The sequence below is a fragment of the Hippopotamus amphibius genome, chromosome 3 (genome assembly GCF_030028045.1).
Source record: "Hippopotamus amphibius kiboko isolate mHipAmp2 chromosome 3, mHipAmp2.hap2, whole genome shotgun sequence".
Taxonomy (NCBI): Eukaryota; Metazoa; Chordata; class Mammalia; order Artiodactyla; family Hippopotamidae; genus Hippopotamus; species Hippopotamus amphibius.
The window spans coordinates 58325852-58346119 of NC_080188.1; the positions used below are offsets into that span (position 1 = coordinate 58325852).

At 43.2% G+C, this 20268-nt stretch overlaps 2 protein-coding genes across 9 annotated transcripts in view; both read left to right on the forward strand.

Moving 5' to 3' along the window:
* Nucleotides 1-1811: 1811 nt before the first annotated feature.
* Nucleotides 1812-2981, forward strand: LOC130848456 (high mobility group protein B1-like; the record flags this gene model as incomplete). The annotated part of the gene is made up of 1 exon (XM_057726934.1): nt 1812-2981. A coding segment is annotated over one exon (720 nt), but the record flags the coding sequence as incomplete, so codon positions are not given.
* A 3376-nt stretch (nt 2982-6357) lies between these two features.
* HERC3 (HECT and RLD domain containing E3 ubiquitin protein ligase 3) overlaps nt 6358-20268 on the forward strand; it is a 121220-nt gene continuing 107309 nt past the window's right edge. For 3 of the 8 annotated variants that reach the window (XR_009052513.1, XM_057725835.1, XM_057725842.1), the window contains exons 1-3: nt 6358-6495; nt 8940-9000; nt 18285-18539. Coding sequence is in view for 5 of the 8 variants with exons in the window: in XM_057725835.1 (XP_057581818.1) it covers nt 18314-18539 (226 nt within the window). In the remaining 3 variants the exon portion in view is untranslated. The other 5 variants (XM_057725838.1, XM_057725837.1, XM_057725840.1 and 2 more) reach the window with 5 other exon arrangements.

Sequence of the window (20268 nt, forward strand, 5' to 3'; positions counted from 1 at the left end):
GTACTGGACTTCCTTTTTGGAATCTTTTATTTTTGGCAGGTATGTGGAAGGATTGGGGGAAATCACATGACATCAAACAGAATTTCAGCAAAGGACCAACAACTTCAATCACACATTTTTATGCATTAGGTAATTTTTGATATGAATATTTAGAAACATCTTAGCTAATTTTAAGATCTGTACCACATGGCTTTTTATTTTACTAGAAGCTTTTTATTTATTTATTTATATCCCACATGTTTTGGTTGAGACCTAAGGTGGAGTACAGAATTAGTACAATAAAGAAGGTAAAATGTAAACCAAAACAAAACAACGTCATTACTGGTAAAGGGATTGAATAGACGCCACTTAGCCATTGTGTGTATATTTAGCTAGTGTTATCATTTGTTAGGGAAAATTGGCAATACACTACAAAGCCTTAAAGAGTCTGCATTCTGCCTAGTCTAGTAATTGCACTTTTAGAAATTTATCTTAAGGAAATAACCAAGAGTGAGAGCAAATATTTAGCTATGTTCACCATGTGTAGCTATGTTGCACTATTGTTTATAATGGCAAAGGCCTGAAAATAATTTAAACATGCCACAAGCAGGAAATTGGTTAAGTAATAGTATATCCATTTTGTGGATATTTGCAATTATTTATAAAAGGATGTTGTAAAATAGCATTTAAATCTATTGAAGATGTTTAATATATTGTTAAATTCAGAAAGCATGGCGTTAAATATGTATAAAATGAACCACTTTTAGAAATGCACGTAAATGCATGGGGAAATGACAAAATATTAAGAACTAAAAATGGGTGGTGAAAGACCAGATCACTTTTATTTTCTTTCTTATATGTATTTTAAACATCTTACATAGTATATATTTATTGCATTTGTGTAGAGAAAAACAAGTTGTTTTTAATTAGGTAAGAAAATGAGTACAATGGGAAAATGACATAGGAAAGTTAAAATGAACCTTGAAATGAGGTTGCTTCTCAAAATGCACGCAATAAGATTTTGTGCAGATGGGACGTACATTTTACTCTAGGCTTTCAAAAGCCATTGGAACAAGGGAAACAGAATCAGCTATGGTATCTACAAGATAAGATACTATAGTAGCTTATAAGTGTTAGGCAAGAACAGTTTGTTCCTCTACAACTTGAAAGTAAATACAATGGCTGATTTCACTGAGCTTTTACCTACACATAGGATGAAAACAAAATGCCAAAGGCCAATAGAAAGTTAAATATCAGTTATAAGTTCCCCTTTATATAAAGGGGAGCTGTAAAGCTTGGAAACACAAACAATACTGTTTTATTTTTGGTACAGACTTGTATTAAGTAAATTACATTATTGTTATAGTATATACCAACTTTACAGATAGAACCCCCTTGATTACTTATTTCTTTTGGAGTATGCTAAAAGTATAGGTTTATTTAGTAAAAATGAGAGGGAGAAATCAGGCAACATACTGCAGATGGTTCTGCTAGGATTAAGGAAAATGTTGTATTAATGCACCACATTCATTGCAACATGAACTATGGGTTGCTACAGGCTCTATTTCATGCATTCTTCAGGAACAAACCAAAGCTCACCCTAAAGATTTTCTTAGGAAATGCTCAACCACCCTATCTTGTTAATGTTAATTAATTTCAACCTATATGACACTAGTGAGTTTATTGTACTTAAGGTAAAGTGCTTGTGTCTCATCCAAATGGTTTGATAAGAAAAACAAGTGCAAACTTAAACTATGAATAGTTTCCAGAAAAACAAAGGAATAGTCATAATGGCTCTAAGATCCTTATAGTCAGAATAATGCTTCTTGCATTGCAGTACACTGAGCTCCATAGAGACAGCGCTGGGGCAAGTGAGAGCCGGACGGGCACTGGGCGACTCTGTGCCTCGCGGAGGAAAAATAAACACGGGCAAAGGAGATCCTAAGAGGCCGAGAGGCAAAATGTCATCGTATGCATTCTTTGTGCAAACTTGCCGGGAGGAGCACAAGAAGAAGCACCCAGATGCTTCAGTCAACTTCTCAGAGTTTTCTAAGAAGTGCTCAGAGAGGTGGAAGACCATGTCTGCTAAAGAGAAAGGAAAATTCGAAGACATGGCAAAGGTGGACAAGGCCCGTTATGAAAGAGAAATGAAAACTTATATCCCCCCTAAAGGGGAAACAAAAAAGAAGTTCAAGGATCCCAGTGCACCCAAGAGGCCTCTTTCGGCCTTTTTCTTGTTTTGTTCTGAGTATCGTCCAAAAATCAAAGGAGAACATCCTGGCCTATCCATTGGTGATGTTGCAAAGAAACTGGGAGAGATGTGGAATAACACTGCTGCAGATGACAAGCAGCCTTATGAGAAGAAGGCTGCTAAGCTGAAGGAAAAGTATGAAAAGGATATTGCTGCATACCGAGCTAAAGGGAAGCCCGATGCAGCGAAAAAGGGAGTCGTCAAGGCTGAAAAAAGCAAGAAAAAGAAGGAAGAGGAGGAAGATGAGGAGGATGAAGAGGATGAGGAGGAGGAGGAGGAGGAGGAGGAGGAGGATGAATAAGTTGGTTCTAGCGCAGTTTTGTTTTTTTTTCTTGTCTATAAAGCATTTAACCCCCCTGTACACAACTCACTCCTTTTAAAGAAAAAAAATTGAAATGTAAGGCTGTGTAAGATTTGTTTTTAAACTGTACAGTGTCTTTTTTTGTATAGTTAACACACTACCGAATGTGTCTTTAGATAGCCCTGTCTTGGTGGTATTTTCAATAGCCACTAACCTTGCCTGGTACAGTATGGGGGTTGTAAATTGGCATGGAAATTTAAAGCAGGTTCTTGTTGGTGCACAGCACAAATTAGTTATATATGGGGATGGTAGTTTTTTTCATCTTCCGTTGTCTCTGATGCAGCTTATACAAAATAATTGTTGTTCTGTTAACTGAATACCACTCTGTAATTGCAAAAGAAAAAAGAAAAAAAGTTGCAGCTGTTTTGTTGACATTCTGAATGCTTCTAAGTAAATACAATTTTTTTATTAGTAAAAAAAAAAAAGAATAATGCTTCTTATCCAGCAGCTCTGCATATAGAAGACATTCAATAAACACTTAACGATTATTTGATTGATGACAATATTGACTTACCATATCTTTCTTCCAAGTTATTTTTCACATTAATAAATTAATGTGTATTACAGGACAGTTTTCAATAAGTTTAGATAATTTATCCTGGGAATTCATAGGCCTCTTAAATAAACTGTATTAAACAACCAAGAAATTGTGAAAAATGTTTTACAACCAATTTGTCCCTTGAGTATTGACTTGACTGACAAAATAGGTAATTTGTTGGGGGCCAGAGGGAACCAAGAAACACTGTTGTGACTGTAGCTTCACAGGGTGCACACCCATTACCTGTTAAACAATCAGTGCTTTTCCTTCCTAGAGATGAAGACACCTATTCTTTAAAAGAATGCCTGTAAGACAGAATGTTGTGCCTGACCTGGCTTTTTTCCCCAGATGCTTTTTTTTTTCTTTTTGGCTGCACCGTGGGGTTTGTGGGATCTTAGTTCCCTGACCAGGGATCGAACCCCGTCACCACAGTGAAAGCGGCTGCATCCTAAGTACTGGACCACCAGGGAATTCCCCTTTTCCTCACATGTTTACTCTTAGATACCAGAAGTCTGTCTCCGTCTAAGTTTACCAAGTGAATGTTTGTCTGCAGTGCAAGTAGGTAAACACAGAGAACAATAATTATTAAACAGTATTCTTACTGTACTGAAAATTTCTTTCAACTCAAAAATAGGCATATGCATTTCAAGAAGGGAGCTGTGAAGAATGGAGCAAATCAACATCTGTTCAAGCCGAGGGGCAACAGCCCTGGGAATCAGCCTCTGTCACTGGGGATTCCTCATCTGCCCAGGGCTGGAGCTGCACCACATGATCCCGTCTGCCTGTCAAAGGTTATGCTTAGAGTTTATCACACTATTTATTTATTTTGGGTTTTCCAACATTTTTAACGTAAACTTTTCACACACACAGAAAAGTTGGAAGTAAGGTACAGTGAACACCCATCTACCTACCACATAGAATCTATACTTAACATTTTGCTGTCCTGTATTTATTACATATCTATCCATCCCTTCACCCATCCTTCAATCCATCTTTTAAAATATACATTTCAAAATAAGTTGCTGACATCAGACACGTTCTCCTAAATACTTCAGCATACGTAGCCTTAACTGGAGCTCAGTTTTGTTTACAGTTCTTTTGGGGTTAAATATTTTATTTTTAACATGAATGTTTTTCTTGTATAAAATTTCTCATGATTAGCAACTATCTAGCCCTTGGTATGGTTATTTGCTTAATGTTTGCCTCCCCCTCCAAGGCAATGGGACTGTGCTGTTTTGCTCAATAATGGATCCACAGGGCTTGGTATTATAGTAGATGCTCAATATACAGTGTATTTGTTAGGGAAAATGTGGAAATCAGAAAGAAATGGATGGAAGACAGAGCTATAGAAATGGAAGGAAAAAGTAAACCACGGCATCTTAAAACCATTTTAAATATCTGCTATTATTTTTGTTGCTGGGGGCATTTAAAGCCATTTTGGTAAACGGAGCAGGACACGCTTGCTGAGGAAAATGCCATTTTATGTGGGTTCAATTAACAAAATAAAGTGTGTCTTCACTGATTGTTCTACATATGAGTAAGTCCCCAGGTTTCTGGCTATTTTTTTGGTAAGGACGCTTAGAGTACCTCAGTTTGTAATTTAGACATCACTCCTATCTCAACTCCAGACTTAAGTCTTTGATAACCAGCTTTTGCCTCAAGATAAAATTTCATGTGAAAAACACTTGAGCCGTGGGCCAGAGATATTGACCTAAATGCTGATTGATTACAAACCACATATTTAACACATGAATATAGACTCTTACTCCCTGCTTCTCAACTGTGAGGAACCCTCTTTCCCACCATGCCATCTCGTTGTCATTCCTCCAGTTCTTTTTGGTGATACCATCTCTGAGTTGGGATTATGTCTTTGTGAGAGACCTGGACTTGTGTGAAACTGCCACATCTCTGGAGCATAAGGAACTTGTGTTAATCTTGTCCCCAGTGTTTCTAAAGGTGTCCAGTGTGATTCAGACTTCAAAGGTTGGAATCATTTTCTTAGATGATGGTTAGTTACCTGGTTACTAAGATTTTGCTTTCTTATCTTGTCTCAGGAGCATTTGACAACCTGCTTATGTCACTGAGAATACGTATGCCAGCCAACAGTGCCCGGTCCCTATGATATACTACTCCCCAAAACTTCTTTTCTGCTTGGTCAATCTATTAAATTCTCAGAGAAGGCAACTGCAGACCTGACCTGATTTGAACGTCCTTGGGGAAGAAACTGGCTTCAAAGGACCTTCCCGGTCCAAATGGCAGGTTACAGAAATTCTTCCACGAATAAAGTCATTCCTTTGGGTTAAAGTAGTACTTTCTTGGTATCCTGCTTGAGTGTTGCAAATTTAAGGTGGGCGTGCTGGCGGTAGACTCATGAAGTCACCTTTGTGAGAATGTCTTGTTTTCTTCACAAGACTATCTGTGGATCAGACAAGGACGAGGGGAACTCGGAAAGCACAGTGACCTTGGGGGTGGGGTGGGGGTGGGCAGGAGGAGGAAGCTCAGAGATTCAGTGCCAGGGAAAGTAGGGGAGGACAAACTTCTTTATCCACTACTGGGTTTGAGGCCACATGGTATCTTTCAGACGAGAAGATTTACGATCTCCGCGCAGTGGCTTCTTTTCACGCTCCCCCTGCCACCCCCCTCCAACCTTCCCCAAGCCCCCGCTGCTCCTGCAGCCCCGCTCTCTTTCACCCCAGCCCTCTACGAGGTTCCCAGGAAAGCGCCGACCTCCTTCCCGCCTCCCCCATCGCACAGCCGGCTTTCGGCTCGGCGCTTCCTCCGGTCCTCCAAAGGCGAGTGAAACAAGACTCCTCCACCCTGAATGCACTACGACGCTTAATAACTCACCCTCAACTGTCCCTCTCTAGCCTTTTCCCCTGTGCCCAAGGCTTGTGGTCACCTCTGCACAAATAATAAGACTGAGAGCCCAGGACCTGAAAAACCAAGCGCTCATCGGTCTCGTTCTCCTCCCCGCCAATGAAAAGCAATCCTGCTCTAGCGCTAATGCCCTGTATCCCGCAGCGGGATCTCGGCCGGCACACACCGGCGCCGCTGTCCCCTCGCCGCGCCCGCCGGTGCTATCCCCTCGGGCCGCCCCCGCCGTCCTGGCCTGGGCCTCTCCCCGCCTCCCGCCCGCGGACCCCGCCGCCCCGCCCCCGGCCCCGCCGCGGCCGCCAGCGGTGCGGGCCCGCCCCAGAAGGGCGCCCATTGGCCGGGCGGGCCGTCCTTCACCCAGCGCATTCCGCCGCCCGCAGGCTTGCGGGGAAACTTCCTTATTATTGTGACGCCGAAATCGGAGAAACCCCGAGCCGGGTGGCTGGAGCTGTCACAGTCGGAATCCCAAGCGGCGGTGCGGCGCCCGCCGAGGTGCGCGGGGCGGGGGGCCGGGGTTCGAGGGAGGAGGGCCCCGCGGAGCTGCAGCCGCGCGTCCGCCGCGTTCCGCGCGGCACGGCTGTCAGCGCGCGGCTCGCGGAGGGGCGGCTGCGGGGCGCTTCCCACGGCAGCCTGGGGCAGGGCGCGCGGGGAGGTCGGGGCGCGGCGCCTGCAGTGGCCGCGGGGCGCGGGGCGCGGGCGGCGGGGCTGCGCGGGGGCCGGGCGCGCGGGGTGCCCTGCGGCCTCGCGCGCGCCTCCCGGGCGTTCTCGGGGGCTCTCCCCCTGACCCGAAGCGCTCTCGCGCCCGGAGAGGCCGGAAGCCGCTTTCAAAACGGGAGCGCCCCCCACCCTGCCTCGGCCGCCTGCAGATTGGGAGGAATTGCGACGCTGAAAGTCAAAAAGAGGATCCTCCCCTTCCTCCTCGCCTGCCCCTATTTAAATTCCGGGGCTCGGGGGACACCGTTGCGGCGAGGGGCGCGGGCGCTTCCCCGCGAACTGCGAGGCGCCGAGGCCTCCGCGTCTTGGAGCGCCCCGGCGGCCTCGGGGAGTTCGCGCCGGGGACAGGGGGCTCGGCGGCCGCGGTGACAGCGCCGGTGGGGCCGCGGTGCCCGGCACCACCCACCTCGCCGAGGCGGTGCCGGGTTTGCCTGGTCGGAATCCGCCTCCTGGGCGGAGCCGGGGCGAGGGTGTGTGTGGACACGTGTGTGTGCGTGTGTGTGCGGACACGTAAGTGCGCGGACGGGCGCGGGGGTGTCAGGAACTGGGACGTTCGGGGGCAGGTGGCACTTTGAGTCATTTGTGAATGTGTGGAGTGGGCACACCGGGACAGCTGGCGGAGACTAGCACGTGGAGCCTGGAGCAGACGGGCCGGGGGGTGCGGTAGACACCGCACCTAAAGCAGCTGTGCGCTGATTGGGGTATGCGCCGTGGGCTCCGGGAAATGTGTATTTGAACTTTGCTTTTGGTATATCAGCGCTTCTGGTTGTTCCCTGATTCCATTTTACTTTAGCTTTTAAATCAGCCCCGTTAGGAAGCACCTTAAATTCAGAGCTAAGCCTTCCAGGATTTTGCTTGCATTCATTACGCGCGGAATGCTTTAGGAAAGACGATTCAAGCGCTCTCTTCCATTTTTGTGTCTCCTGACTCTTTCCACAAATAGGAAGCTATTTCTAGAACATTTCGTCTGATGATTTGATAACATCAAGTGAGCTGCTTTTTAAACTCCAGACTGAGGAGAAAGAAACGTGAAATAAAATGAGGATTAACACCCTTTTTAAATGCAGTGACTCTGGAGAGAGATGCTGTCTTGTTTTAGTGGCAGATTACTGTGAAACTCTCTCTTTTCCTACTTTCCTTTACCCTGGGGGTGGGGGGGGGGTGGCATTATAAATCAGAAAAGAGGAGTAATATATTTAACTCCCTTTTAAAGCATAATACATGAATTACACATCATCGTCTGACTGCGTGGAGGCTAGGAACCTTCTGGAGAAAGGATGCAGGAATCAAGGAAGAAGACTTGAAACCTCTTTGGCAGAACTCCTTCTTTGGCATGCAAAAAAGAAACACAGTTGGTTAGCAGGCAGTTTTACTTTTTCAGTAGATAGTTGGGATTTTATTTATGAAAAAGAGATTCCAAAATGTTCCAAATGGTGTGGTTGGAGCCATTGGTTATAGCATTTCATTCTGAGTAACAAATTTAAATTTCTTAGCATTTGCATAATAATTAAACACTTTTAAAAATACAGAATGAGAGTTGTACCACTAGTGGAGATACAAGATAGTTTTACTTCAGTTTCAGAAATAAAAGTAATATTCTCCAAATTGAAAGGTAGTTTCTTACATTATATAGAAGTTAAGTTATGATGATAGTATCTGAAAATCATGCAGTACTGTACTTTTTCTTTTGAGAGACTTAAGGTGCCTCTCGGATAGTCCCATCTTGTTTTGCATGAAAGAGGATGTGGTGATGAGAAGGAAGGAAAGGTGAGAAAAGACTTCAAAACAGTTGTGGCAAAATAAGCTATAAGGTGTGTGGTACATGGAAAAATGGAGGAAAAAATTGAATTATTTTTCAGAAATGATCTTTTTTTAACCTAAATGGGAGATTTTAAAATAACTTTACTTTTACATCTACTACAAATGCTAGGAGTTTTAAAAGGTGCTATCTGTGTCTCTGAGTTCACTTTTAGTATCATGCTGTAACCAACTGAGCTAACTGTCCAGTTGACTCAGTTCACTCTTTAGGGGGAACATCTTCATAGTTGGTTAGTGGTTATCTTACTGGTATTTAACTAAACTCCAGTCCTGAGATGCAATGTTTGGGAAATATTCAAGCTTGCGTAATTTAAAGATATGCTTGTTTTCAGAAGTTTGCTTTTCATTTTGTTTTCAATAACATGAAAGCACTTAATGTTAATTGTTTTTTCTTTAACTTGCAGATCTGCAGAGTCAGGTGGAACCATTCTGGCTTAAGTACGGATGCCAAGTGTGTGACCTCTGGTGAGTTATTTAATTTCTCTGAACCTCAGTTTGCTCATCTTGTACTTGGGAATCATTTAGAGATAACTCACAGAATTGATAAGAGGATTAAACAGGATAATCTACGTAAAGGACTCAGATTAATATAGCTGCCTAGAGAGGGTCCTTAACAAATCCTTACTGACTTCTTTCTGCTGTGATGGAGTGAAGAGAACAAGGTGAGCCTAGGAAGTAGGAGACCTAGTTTCTGGTCTTGGATTCAACCAGTTACTTCTCAGAGGACCAAAGTTAACTTCAGCTGCATTAAAATGAGGTTAGGAATGTCAATCTCTTGCCTAGAAGTTGAATCAAATGGATTTTTAAGGTCTCTTTAATAAGATGACCCCTTTGATGGTATAACTCTGCCCCCTTTAGACATTCACTACATTTAGAAATAGTACTTGCTGGTGTTAGGGCCGTGTGTTTCTTTGTGTGAGCCAGTGAGTGAACTAGATTTATTAAAAGTTGGGGTGAGCCTGAAGGAAAGCCTGGCTAACTCTGTTGAGATGGCCTTACTCATCCCTTCTGTCTCTGGCTAACATAGGTTCTAGTTCTAGTGGCCTATAAATATCACTGGTGATTCAGCTAATATGAGCTCACTTAAATTGTGTGCAGCATCTTCTTTTAACATTTGTTTTTAAAATTGGGGAAGGAATATAGCTTGGCTTTGTTTTGTTTAAATGGTGGTAGAGCATCTTGTTTAAGAGCATGGACTTTGGAGTCTGGGAGATGAGATTTGAATCCTGCCTTTGCCAATTAAACTAAGTAAGTTTCCACCGCAGCTAGTACGTATTTACATGCTCTTGGGCAAGTGACTTAACCGTGCTAAGTCTTGAGGTATTGTAAAGGGCAAATTAAATAATCTGTGTAAAGTTTTTAGCACAGATTCAGACACACAGTAGGCTTGCAGTAATAGTAACTATAACTTTTTCTTCATTCAACAACTATTTATCGAGCCCTCCTGTGTGCCAGACACTGTTCTAGTCTCTAGGGGTAGAGAAATGAACAAAGAGGCTCAGTCCTCCATGGAGCTTCTATTCCTCAATTTTAGTATTGAGAAATATCATTATTAAATGACAGCTTGGATTGTAAAAGGCATTCTACTTTCAGACCTGGTAAAATGTGGTGAGGGGAGAGCACATTTAGGATGGTGGAAATACATTGTTTTTTTTTGTTACAGGGAATGTGTGTTTAACATTACCTGGCAGACAAAACTGTTGACAACTTTAGATTGTGGGAGTTACGGCTTTCTCAGATTTGGGTTCAGTTTTCTAGGCACTTATGAAGCATCTACTGTGCTCCTTTGTTATGCTGGGGACTGGAGATACACAGATGAGTAAAACCTGGTTCCCTGCATGGAGAAGCTCTCAGTCTGCATATGGATGGGGAATTGGGTGAGATGCAAGAAGCAGTGATCCTACCTCGATAGTGCTTTTCATTTTTTAAAAAATTGTGAAGTATCTGGAAGCATAAAACAATATGTGTAATATATGTGCTACAAACAACAATAAAAGGACAGAAGCAGAACATCAGCCATGCGACTGAAGCTCCCTTTGTGCTCCTTCCAGATGGTACCCACCCTCCATCGCTACATATACAAAGATCTCTCTGTCTTTGTATTGGTCATTTTTTTGCTTTTCTTCATAGCTTTAGCACCACTAATGTTTTTATCTCCAGACATTTGTTATACTTGTGTTTGGGCTCTGTAAAAAAATTCATCACGTTCTGAATTCTTGTGTGACTTTTTCCCCGCCTCAACACTATTTTTAAGATTTAGCTGCACTGATGTTTGTAGATGGAATTCATTTCTTTTTCACTGCTGTACAGCATTCCATTTTATGCATGTGCTGCAGCTTATCTATTTACAGATGGACATTTGTGTTGTCTTTGTTCTGTGTATTTCAGACAATCCTGAAATGAACATTCTTGTGCCTGTACCTTGGGGCATATGTTCATGAGTTGCTTGCTGCATTGTATAGTAGGATAGCCACTAGCCATATGTGACTACTTATATTAAAATCAGTAAAATTAAATGAAATTAAGATTTCCGTTCCTCAGTCGCACTAGCCACATTTCAAGTGCTCAGTAGACACAGGCAGCTGGTGACTACCAGAGTTCTCGGTTTCCAGGTTTCACTCATCTTTGTATCTCCAGTTCTCAGCATAGTGAAGGAGCACTGTAGGTACTTGTTAAGTTGGACCATGCTGCTCATATACCTAAGGAATGAAATTCCTGTGCCAGGGGGTATTTATATCTTTATCTTCACTAGATGATAATATCTGCTTGTTCTTCAAAGCGGTTCTGCCAACTTACACTCCCATCAGCCATGGGTCAGAGTCCTGGTTGCTTTATATCCCTGACTTGGCACTGTCAGACTTTTTAGTTCTTGTCCGTCTGGTCAAGTGTCTTTTTTTTGAAGGCAGCCTGCGGCTTATGCAGACAATGGAAAGATCATTCTTCTGGTTGTACAAATCCCGGCACCAGGTAGTAAAGAAGGCACCACCTGTGCAGGGATCCTCAGGGGAGGGGTAGGAATGTTTCCTTTGTTGGCTAAAAGGGTCAGAGGACCAAAGTCCAGCTGAAGTGAAGGAGAGAGAGAAACCGGCAAGGAGTGGATTCACATTGTTGAAAACTTCTGCCTTCTGTGCCATTTCTGCCTAAGGTAGTAAACTCTTTGACAATAAAGTATGCCATTAGAATAAATCTTTGTTACTGGAGTTAATTCTGCATTTGAGTTTTGGCTCCAGATTTATTTAAAGCTTGGATTTAGGGCGTGCTTGCAGAGCACTGAAGCCTGGGACATTCCCTTTGCCTGCTCTTGGAAAAGATCCTCTCTTCCCCATTCACCGTTCGGGTAAAGACTTTTGAATTTATTTGAAATGAAGCTTATCCCTATCATAAATGAGATTAGAAGTCCTGCCTGAGTGTTATTTAGGTTTTAGCGACTTTCAAAGAAATAAGAATCAGTTGTTAGGCTGATGTTTGCATAGTCTGATTAGTAAGACAAAATTTAGGAATCATAGTTTGTCTTTTAGCATTCAACTCTCTAGGACTGATAAAAGGAGATTTATCTACTCGCCCCCAGCTGTGCCTCCCCAGAATTTAAAAGAAAATACAAGCAAAAAACTTTGTCCTTACCACCTCGAATTTCCTGTGTGTGTTATGCCTGCCGGTGCTGGTGCTGCCTTGCCGGAGTGCCGATTTGGGGGAACAGCAGATACTAACCACAGGAAGAAGGGGGTCACACCCCCAGCCTGCTGGGGAGCTACCCTGTGTGCTGAGGTCTCAGAGAAGAGTACCTGGAGTAGGAGGAACAGTGCCTACAGCAGCGGTCCGTTACTGGTTGCTTACACTGAGTGCCGGGCACCATGCTCAGCGCTCAGCACTCACGTTCTGTCATTAGTCCTCACGGCAGCCCTGTTACTCTTCTTGCCACTTTAGGACAGGAAATGGGCTTAGAGTGTTTAAATATCTTCCGCAAGGTTTCACAGCTAGCACGTGGTTAATTCAGGGCTTGAACGTTAGTCCTTTTGACCCTTAAGCCCTGCTAAGATGATCCTGAAACTTTTACCAAAAATAGATGAGGAGAAGGACTGGGAAAAGTACCAGATGTGATGTAGAGGGAACGGAAGGTCCATCTTTCTTCCTTTGGTTTTGTGATGGGGAGATAAGAGGCAGGAAACGGAGGGGCCGAACTAAAGTGGGTGCTGAGCCACTGTGTAGTCCTGTATTCTTCTGTAGCCCCTTTGTAATTGTGTGCTTTTAAGGGAACTAAAAGCTTCTATTCCTCTAGAAGCAAGGGAGGGACAGTGAGTGAGGAAAAATGAGTGAGAGGACCCAGGAGATCAAAATGCCATGTGAAGAACATTGCCAAAGATAGACCTTTAAATTCACGGACACCAGTAGCTACTAGGTCTGGGAGTTCCACCAAGTGCACTTTAAGTGAAAGCTGAATTAATATCTGGCTTCTCTTCAGTGCACTGGACTTCTCTCCTGAAAGCTAGATGCTTTTAGTGCCTCCTGCTCTAGTTTTGGCAGCGTGTCGTAATGAGCTAGACCATATCTCCAATTAGGGTTAGCAGCTCATTCATAGGAATACATCTTATCTGTGGTTTCTATTTAGTTACCTCTGAATAAGTAGTTTTCATTTGACTACTTGAAGATTGCATTACTATAACTCAGGTGGGGAGGCTTTCAGCAATAGCCCTATTTATCTTTTTTCATAAATGGTTACTACTAGTCGATGAGGGATGAGGCCATACCTCAGGCTGCTAACCCAGGCTTGCAGTTGGCCGGAGCACCCAGAGTTCAGCTGACTCTCATCATGCTAAACGAACTTATAAGAAACTGATAGATCCAGGATGCCAGATTAACAATGAGAAGTAGAAATGCCAAGAAGGCTGGAATGCTTTGGACAGCTGGTCACGGTATTCTTTCCCTGTAGTAGGATCTGCCTTGAAAACCAAGTTATTTAAGATAGCTTATTAATCATGGAATCTAAGTAGGGCAAGTGGCTGGATAAATTTAATGATTGATGTTATGGAGTCTGATCTACCCATCTTCATTATTGGGTAATAATTACTTAGCAGATCAAATAGTCAGCTTGACTAGTTATGGTATCCTTTCTCTCTGGACAGAGCTGAAGATGTTGGCAAGTTCTGACTGTTTGGCTGTCCATTTTCTAGACTGCCCCCCTTTTTTAAAATAAATAAATGTATTTATTTATTTATTTTTAGGCTGCGTTGGGTCTTTGTTGCTGTGTGTGGGCTTCTCATTGTGGTGGTTTCTCTTGTGGAGCACAGGCTATAGGTGCACAGACTTCAGTAGCTTCAGTAGCTGCAGCACGTGGGCTCAGTAGTTGTGGCTCTCAGGCTCTAGAGCACAGGCTGAGTAGTTGTGGCACATGGGCTTAATTGCTCCGCGGCATGTGGGATCTTCCTGGACCAGGGATTGGCGGGCAGATTCTTAACCACTGTGCCACCAGGGAAGTCCCTCTAGGTGCCATATTGTATAGCATACTAGTCAAGACCACATTCTCTGGGCTTTAAATCCTAGTTCTGCCACTACCTCATTGTGTGATTTAGTCAAGTCACTTCAACACTTTCTGTCTCACTTTCTTTTTCTTCATTCTCTTTTTTTTTCTGTCTTCACTTTCTTCATCTACAAATGTGAGATAATAGCAGTACCTCCCCCATAGAAGTTCAAATGATTTAATATCTGTGAATTGTGTAGAAAAGTGCCAAACTTGGCATAAGCTCAAATGAAATCTTACCTGCTATTATTGATAGTGTAATATTAATAGTTAGGAGTTGTTTTTTTTAATTTCAAGTGACAGAAATCCAAGTCAAACAATTTTAAGCAAACAAAGAAGGGACTTACTAGACTCTATAGAGTGGATTCTCATTTTTCGTGGTAGTTAAGTTCTGTGAAGTTGCTCAAACGCCAAATTAGTAAAGACTGAGCCATTGCTCTTAGGGAAACACAGGGTTAGTTAGGTTCCTGCCGAGAGTTAGGTTCCTCTGGCCAACAGATCAATACATAATCTTGTTTTATGTATTGTTGAAGTGTGTTTCAGGGGGAGTCCAATGGTTAGGACTCTGTGCTTTCACTGCCCGGATTCAGTCCTTGGTCAGGGAACTAAGATCGCACAAGCCTCTCTTGTGTGGCCAAAGGAAAAAAAAATCTGGAAAAAAGTGTGTTTCTTTTTAGATATGTTATTTGATGTTTATTTCTTACAAATGATTAGCTGTATACAATATTTCTTTCTAATAAAACACTAGTCAAGAAGAGTTTTTTTTAACATTGTCCTGACCCTGGATAACGTGACAGTAAATTACTTTGGCTTTCAGCCTCACAACAGTGATGTCTACTACGCTGTAATCAGGCATCATCTCAGGAATCCACAGATTCATTTGCTTTTCTATCTCTTCCGTAGCTTCATTATGCACTATAGATGTCACTTTAGCACTTTCCAGAGAGGCCACTTATACAGATCAGTGAATTTCCTCTTTTTTGCATTAGCATTGAACACATAGCCAACAGCACGGGAACTCGTGCATGAACGAAGCTCATCTATCACATGTATTTTCTTTGTGAGGCACATCACAGCCTTCGTGTGCTTAGGAACACTAGACAGTGCTTCAGCTCTGTGCTTGGGGGCCATTTTTAACAGCAAAATCACCAGTGAAAGAATATAAAAGTATGAAAAATGTGGCCTAAGTAGATTCAAAAAGATCACTTGTTTACTACAGTGTGAGAGTTGAGACAAGAAGATAGAGCATCATCTTGTTTGAGTTCAGCTGGGAACATGCACAGAGAGTGGCTTAAATTTTTCACCTCTCTGCACATGTCTGGGAATGACCTGGAGCACAAAGGCTCCAGGTATTGATTTTGAGGTTACAAATAAATATCAGTGAGTAGGCAGATTCACAGGTATGGGATCCATGAGTAATGAAACACAACTGTACTCAGGAAGAGCGAAGGTGGGGGTGCTGGCCCCAGGCAAGAGGGGATCCAAGGCTCAGTCATCATCGTTGGGACTCTTTCGGTCTCTTGTCTTTGCATCTCTCTGGCTGGTGGCTTCCCAGTGTCTTACAGGTATCCTTCTTGTGACAGGGAAGGTAGCTTCCAGCAGCTATAGTTACCTTCAGAGGCAAGAGGCAGTCTTCCGTCAGAGCTCCGAGGAACTTAATGGGGGAGGACTCTGGTCCAGTTGGGAATGTGAACCTCTCCCTGCACTCATCACTGCGGTTTAGGGGTGATCTTCTCTGAGTGGCTTGGCCGGGGTCACACTCACCTTTGTGCAGGAGGACGTAGGGTTTGTTATCAGATAAAGAGGGACTTGGGGATAGAGATTCGACAAAAGGGCAGTCGATAACACCTTTGAGGAATTTGTTTTAAACTATCTTTCATACTTCAGAAAGGTTGCACCACATTGGATTGCAGCTTTCTTTTATATGAAGTGCTTTTCGGTCGTGGCCTCTGTCCCCTTTTTAATTGGAAGGCAGCTGTGCGCACCACTATACCACCAATGCGCACATCCCCTTTGTAATGGATGAGCAGTGTTCCATTGTGTTTTATTGATGAGTCATGTTCATGTTGGTGGATATCTGGGTCGTTGCCATTTTTGTTTAGTATGAGTAAAGCTGCCGTGAGTGAGCATTGTTTGTAGGTCTTTGTGTATGTAGACATACAGTCATGGCTTCTTGATACCATATTTTTAGACACATTGTACTTGATTGGTTAAGGGGATGGCTTAATGCTACAGCTGCCTAATCTCACCCTTTATCTCTTAATTCTGACTACTTTCTACTTTTCTCTGAGGACAACTTTATTTCCAAGTTTCTAAGACATCCTGTATTGTGTACTGACTACATCATTCCATACGTTGTTTTTTTGTGTGTGTTCTTGCTCTTGTAGGTGACATATAAATCTACTTGGGTAGCAGTGGTAGCTCAGTGGAAAAGAGCGTGCACATTGGCATCAGGCCTAGATTCATAGCCTGGTTCTCTTCCTTCCAGCTCTGTGACCTTGAGTATGCTTCTTAATCTCTCTGAGCCTTGCTTTATCTGAAAATGAGGCTAAAAATAGTACTTAGGGCACAGAGTTGTTAAGATGAAATGATATGATATAAAATGCTTATTAGCACAGTGACTGCTGTATAGTAAGCACTATGATGTTTATATAATTGTTGGTAAGAGAGATAAGACAAACTCATGAAACATTAAAAATGGAGAAAGTAATTAGTATAAATACAGCAGCCGAGCAAATTGAGAAAATTAAATTGTGACTAGATTATGTGATCTTGCTGCTCTTTTTAAATGTCTGTCCTTCCCCCCCACCCCCACCCTGTCCCGAGTTTGCCTTTTCTCTCTCCTCCCTTCTTTTCCTTCATTGCATTTAACTCAAAGAATAACATTTAAGTTTAATATTTTATTTTAGTTTTAGTGTCTACATAGGAATAAAAACGAGAAGCAGAACTGCCTGGTTAAGACAGTAAATTAAGATTCAGTTTTATATTTTATTTGGGCCTTTTTATGCCTTTCCTGAAAGCCTCAAGAGTTCAAAGAGTCGGTCAGCTAGTATTATTATAGGTAGTCAAATAATATTCCATTGTTTGGAAATCCCACACTTCATCAGTTAATGGGCCTTTGGGTTATTTTCACCTTTTGGTACAGTGAACAATGCTGCTATGAACATTCATGCATGTTTTTTTCTGGAAATATGTTTATAATTCTCTTGGATATATACTTATGAGTGAAATTGTTGGCTCCTAAGGTAACTATGTTTAACCTTTTGAGGAAATACCAGACTTTTCCATTTCCATCCCCACCAGCAATGTAGGAGGGTTCCAATTTCTCCCCATCCTCACGAGCACTTATTATCTGTTCTTTCTAATGGTAGCCATCCTAGTGGGTACAGACTGGTAGAGAGAGATGAGCTTTGTTTTTGTTTGTGCAAGAGGGAAGCATGAATTTTTAAATGGTAGTGAAACTTTGGGGTAGTCAGCTGTCATCAATGGGCCAGAGGCTGATTGAGCAGCTGCTAAATCAGAGAGGTGTATGTTGCACTGTGGTCTCTACCTGAGGCAGTTAAAATCTGGCTGAGGAGTTAAGTTATAAGAGACAAAGTTTCCAAGCAGGGCAGTGTAGTAGATATGTCAGAGAGATGCAGGCTGACTGTGGCTGGAATGGTCCCCAGAGGCTCTCAAGTAGGAAGTGAAGCTTGACCCAGATCCTGAAGGATGTGTAAGAGGGAATGGCAGAGAAGATAACATTTTTCCCCCATTTCTCATTTTTGAGTAGTGAATTACTACTATGCAGGTGAACAATTGGCTACCTAAAGGAGTTAGTTAAAAATAAAAAAATAAATAGAAAACTCAGAGGAAAGGTGCAACAAGAAGGAACAAGGTGAAGAAGTCATGAGGATAATTTCAAAGCAGTTATTGCCATCATGGTTCGCAGAAATTTTTTCAGCAAGTCTCCTGTACACAGTTCTTCATCAGTGATCTGAAAACCACATTCTGTCTGTGTTCACTGTTCCTTTTACACAAACAAAATAAATTTAGAAACTTTTTACAACTCTTGCTAAAACATAAAAAAGCATTATTATTATAACTATGTCAGCAATTTTAATATGTTTTGAGATGCAAGGGATCTGAAGAATATTAAGGATTACATTTATTCCTTACAATGATTTTTTTTTTCTGATTTCTCCTCCTCCCTCCCCCCCCCCCTTTTTTTTTTTTTTACAAATCTCTCTTCTAGGCTACATGACTCCCTGAAGGACAAGAACAATGTTATGTTGGGGATATTGGTCTCTGGGCCAGCCAGGAATCAGCGCTAACCTGCAAGGGATTGTGGCCGAGCCACAGGTGTGTGGATTTATATCCGATAGGAGCGTCAAGGAAGTGGCCTGTGGAGGAAACCACTCCGTGTTCCTGCTGGAGGATGGGGAAGTTTACACGTGTGGTCTGAACACCCAGGGGCAGCTGGGCCATGAGAGGGAAGGAAACAAGCCAGGTGAGTGCACCCCATCAGCCTCGATGACCGGCGACACGGGCTGAGGACTGGGAGAGCTGGTTGAAGGTTTCCTCGCCAAGCGTTGGCCTTTCAGGGAGGCTCTCCTTTTGGTGAGAGATGTTGAGGTGAGGTCTTAAATTGTGACTGAGTAGTATTTTTCACACCAGTATGTGTCGTTTTCTTTGTTACTTGCTGTCTTTTTTTATTCAGTCCAAATCAAATCAAGATACCGAAGTGTCATGAAAAACAGCATTGCTGGTTTTTGTCTAGATGATTTTACTCTTTTATATTCTTTTAGGAAAGTCTGTTTGGCATCAGGATGACTTTTATTTTCCCCCTGTGACCGCCTCCCTCTTTTCTCGTAGTTTTTCTCTCCCATAGCATGTGTCAGTATTAATTTGTAATCATTAATTTTTATGTTGACCCTCGGATAAAGGGCTGCAGGGCTGGTCTTCAGGATAAATTGTGAAGTATGTGAAGCATGATTTGTGGGCTCCTTCCCCATTCTTTGCCTCCAGATTCCCTCATCAGAGCCTCCCTGAGAAACCACGCCCCCCCACCCCAACCCCAGGCCTGCCCACCTGGAGCAAGACCCAGTGTTCTAGCCAGAGGCTCCTAACCTGTGGGCCCTGGACTCTGGGGAGTTCAAGGAAGGGGTTTGTAGCATGGGCCATACGTGTGGACACCTTTGTATGTACAGTGCAGCTGATACTACATGTTTTCACATGTAAGTAGATCTTGTGCACTGGAAGAAAAATTCACTTAACAGTGCCACCAGTTCATTGAGTTAGTAAATCCTAATCATTATGTGTTTAGCCAATTAATATAATACACAGTTATAATATATAGTTATTATGGAGGTGGTAGGAAGGTTTTTGGCTTTTAAAAATGCTTTTCATATTGGAAAAAACTGAAGTCTTTTTTCCCCTCCTCCTGTAAAAACTCACTTGTGTCTTACCGGAAGCTCCTGCGCTTGCTCTGTTTCCCCAGGTGAGAGCCCGTATCTAACAGCTAATGCCTGCAGAGGGGTTGATGGCAGGTCCCAGCCCAACGGCTTGCTGTTTTCTGGAGGGAATGTCTGCATTTAAGACCCACTTTAAGAGACACTTAAGGCCCACTTTGTACCAGTGATCCTGGAAGTACTTGTACCCACCCTGGCCAGCCTTTGAAGGGAATGTTTTGGGGCCCAGGAGGAGACCTTTCTGGTAACTCCTGCAGAGACACCATGGTTAGGGTGAACTCTGGAGTCAGACACACCTAGTGGAGGACACGTTACCTCCTCTCTGACTCTGTTTCTGAACCTCAGCTCCTTTCCTGTGAAAGGTGACTTCCTGCTGTTCTGTAGCTCTTGATGAAGTAAATTCTAATGGTAAAGAAATCTCTCCAAAGTTATCTGTAGCCTGTGAAGGCTGCTGTCCTGCCACCCTCCTGTTTTCTCTGTGACTCTCCCTTCTGTAGGCCACCTCCCAGCAGAGCCAGCTGCTCAAGGGCGCCTCAGGGTACATCTTGGTCCTAGGACCTGGGGCCAGAGCATTGGACCCGGGGTGGCAGGTGAAAAAGCAAACAAACCCTTGCAGGCCAGCGATTGCAAAGATCTGCAGGTGGCACCGTGGTGAATACCCCTGAGTGCCATCTGCCATCCTTCTAGCCGACCCTCATGCCAGAGCCCCCGGGGCTGGTGTTGGGGCCTGGTGGGCCTCTGGGAGCAGATGGGCGGTGTGATAGTGGG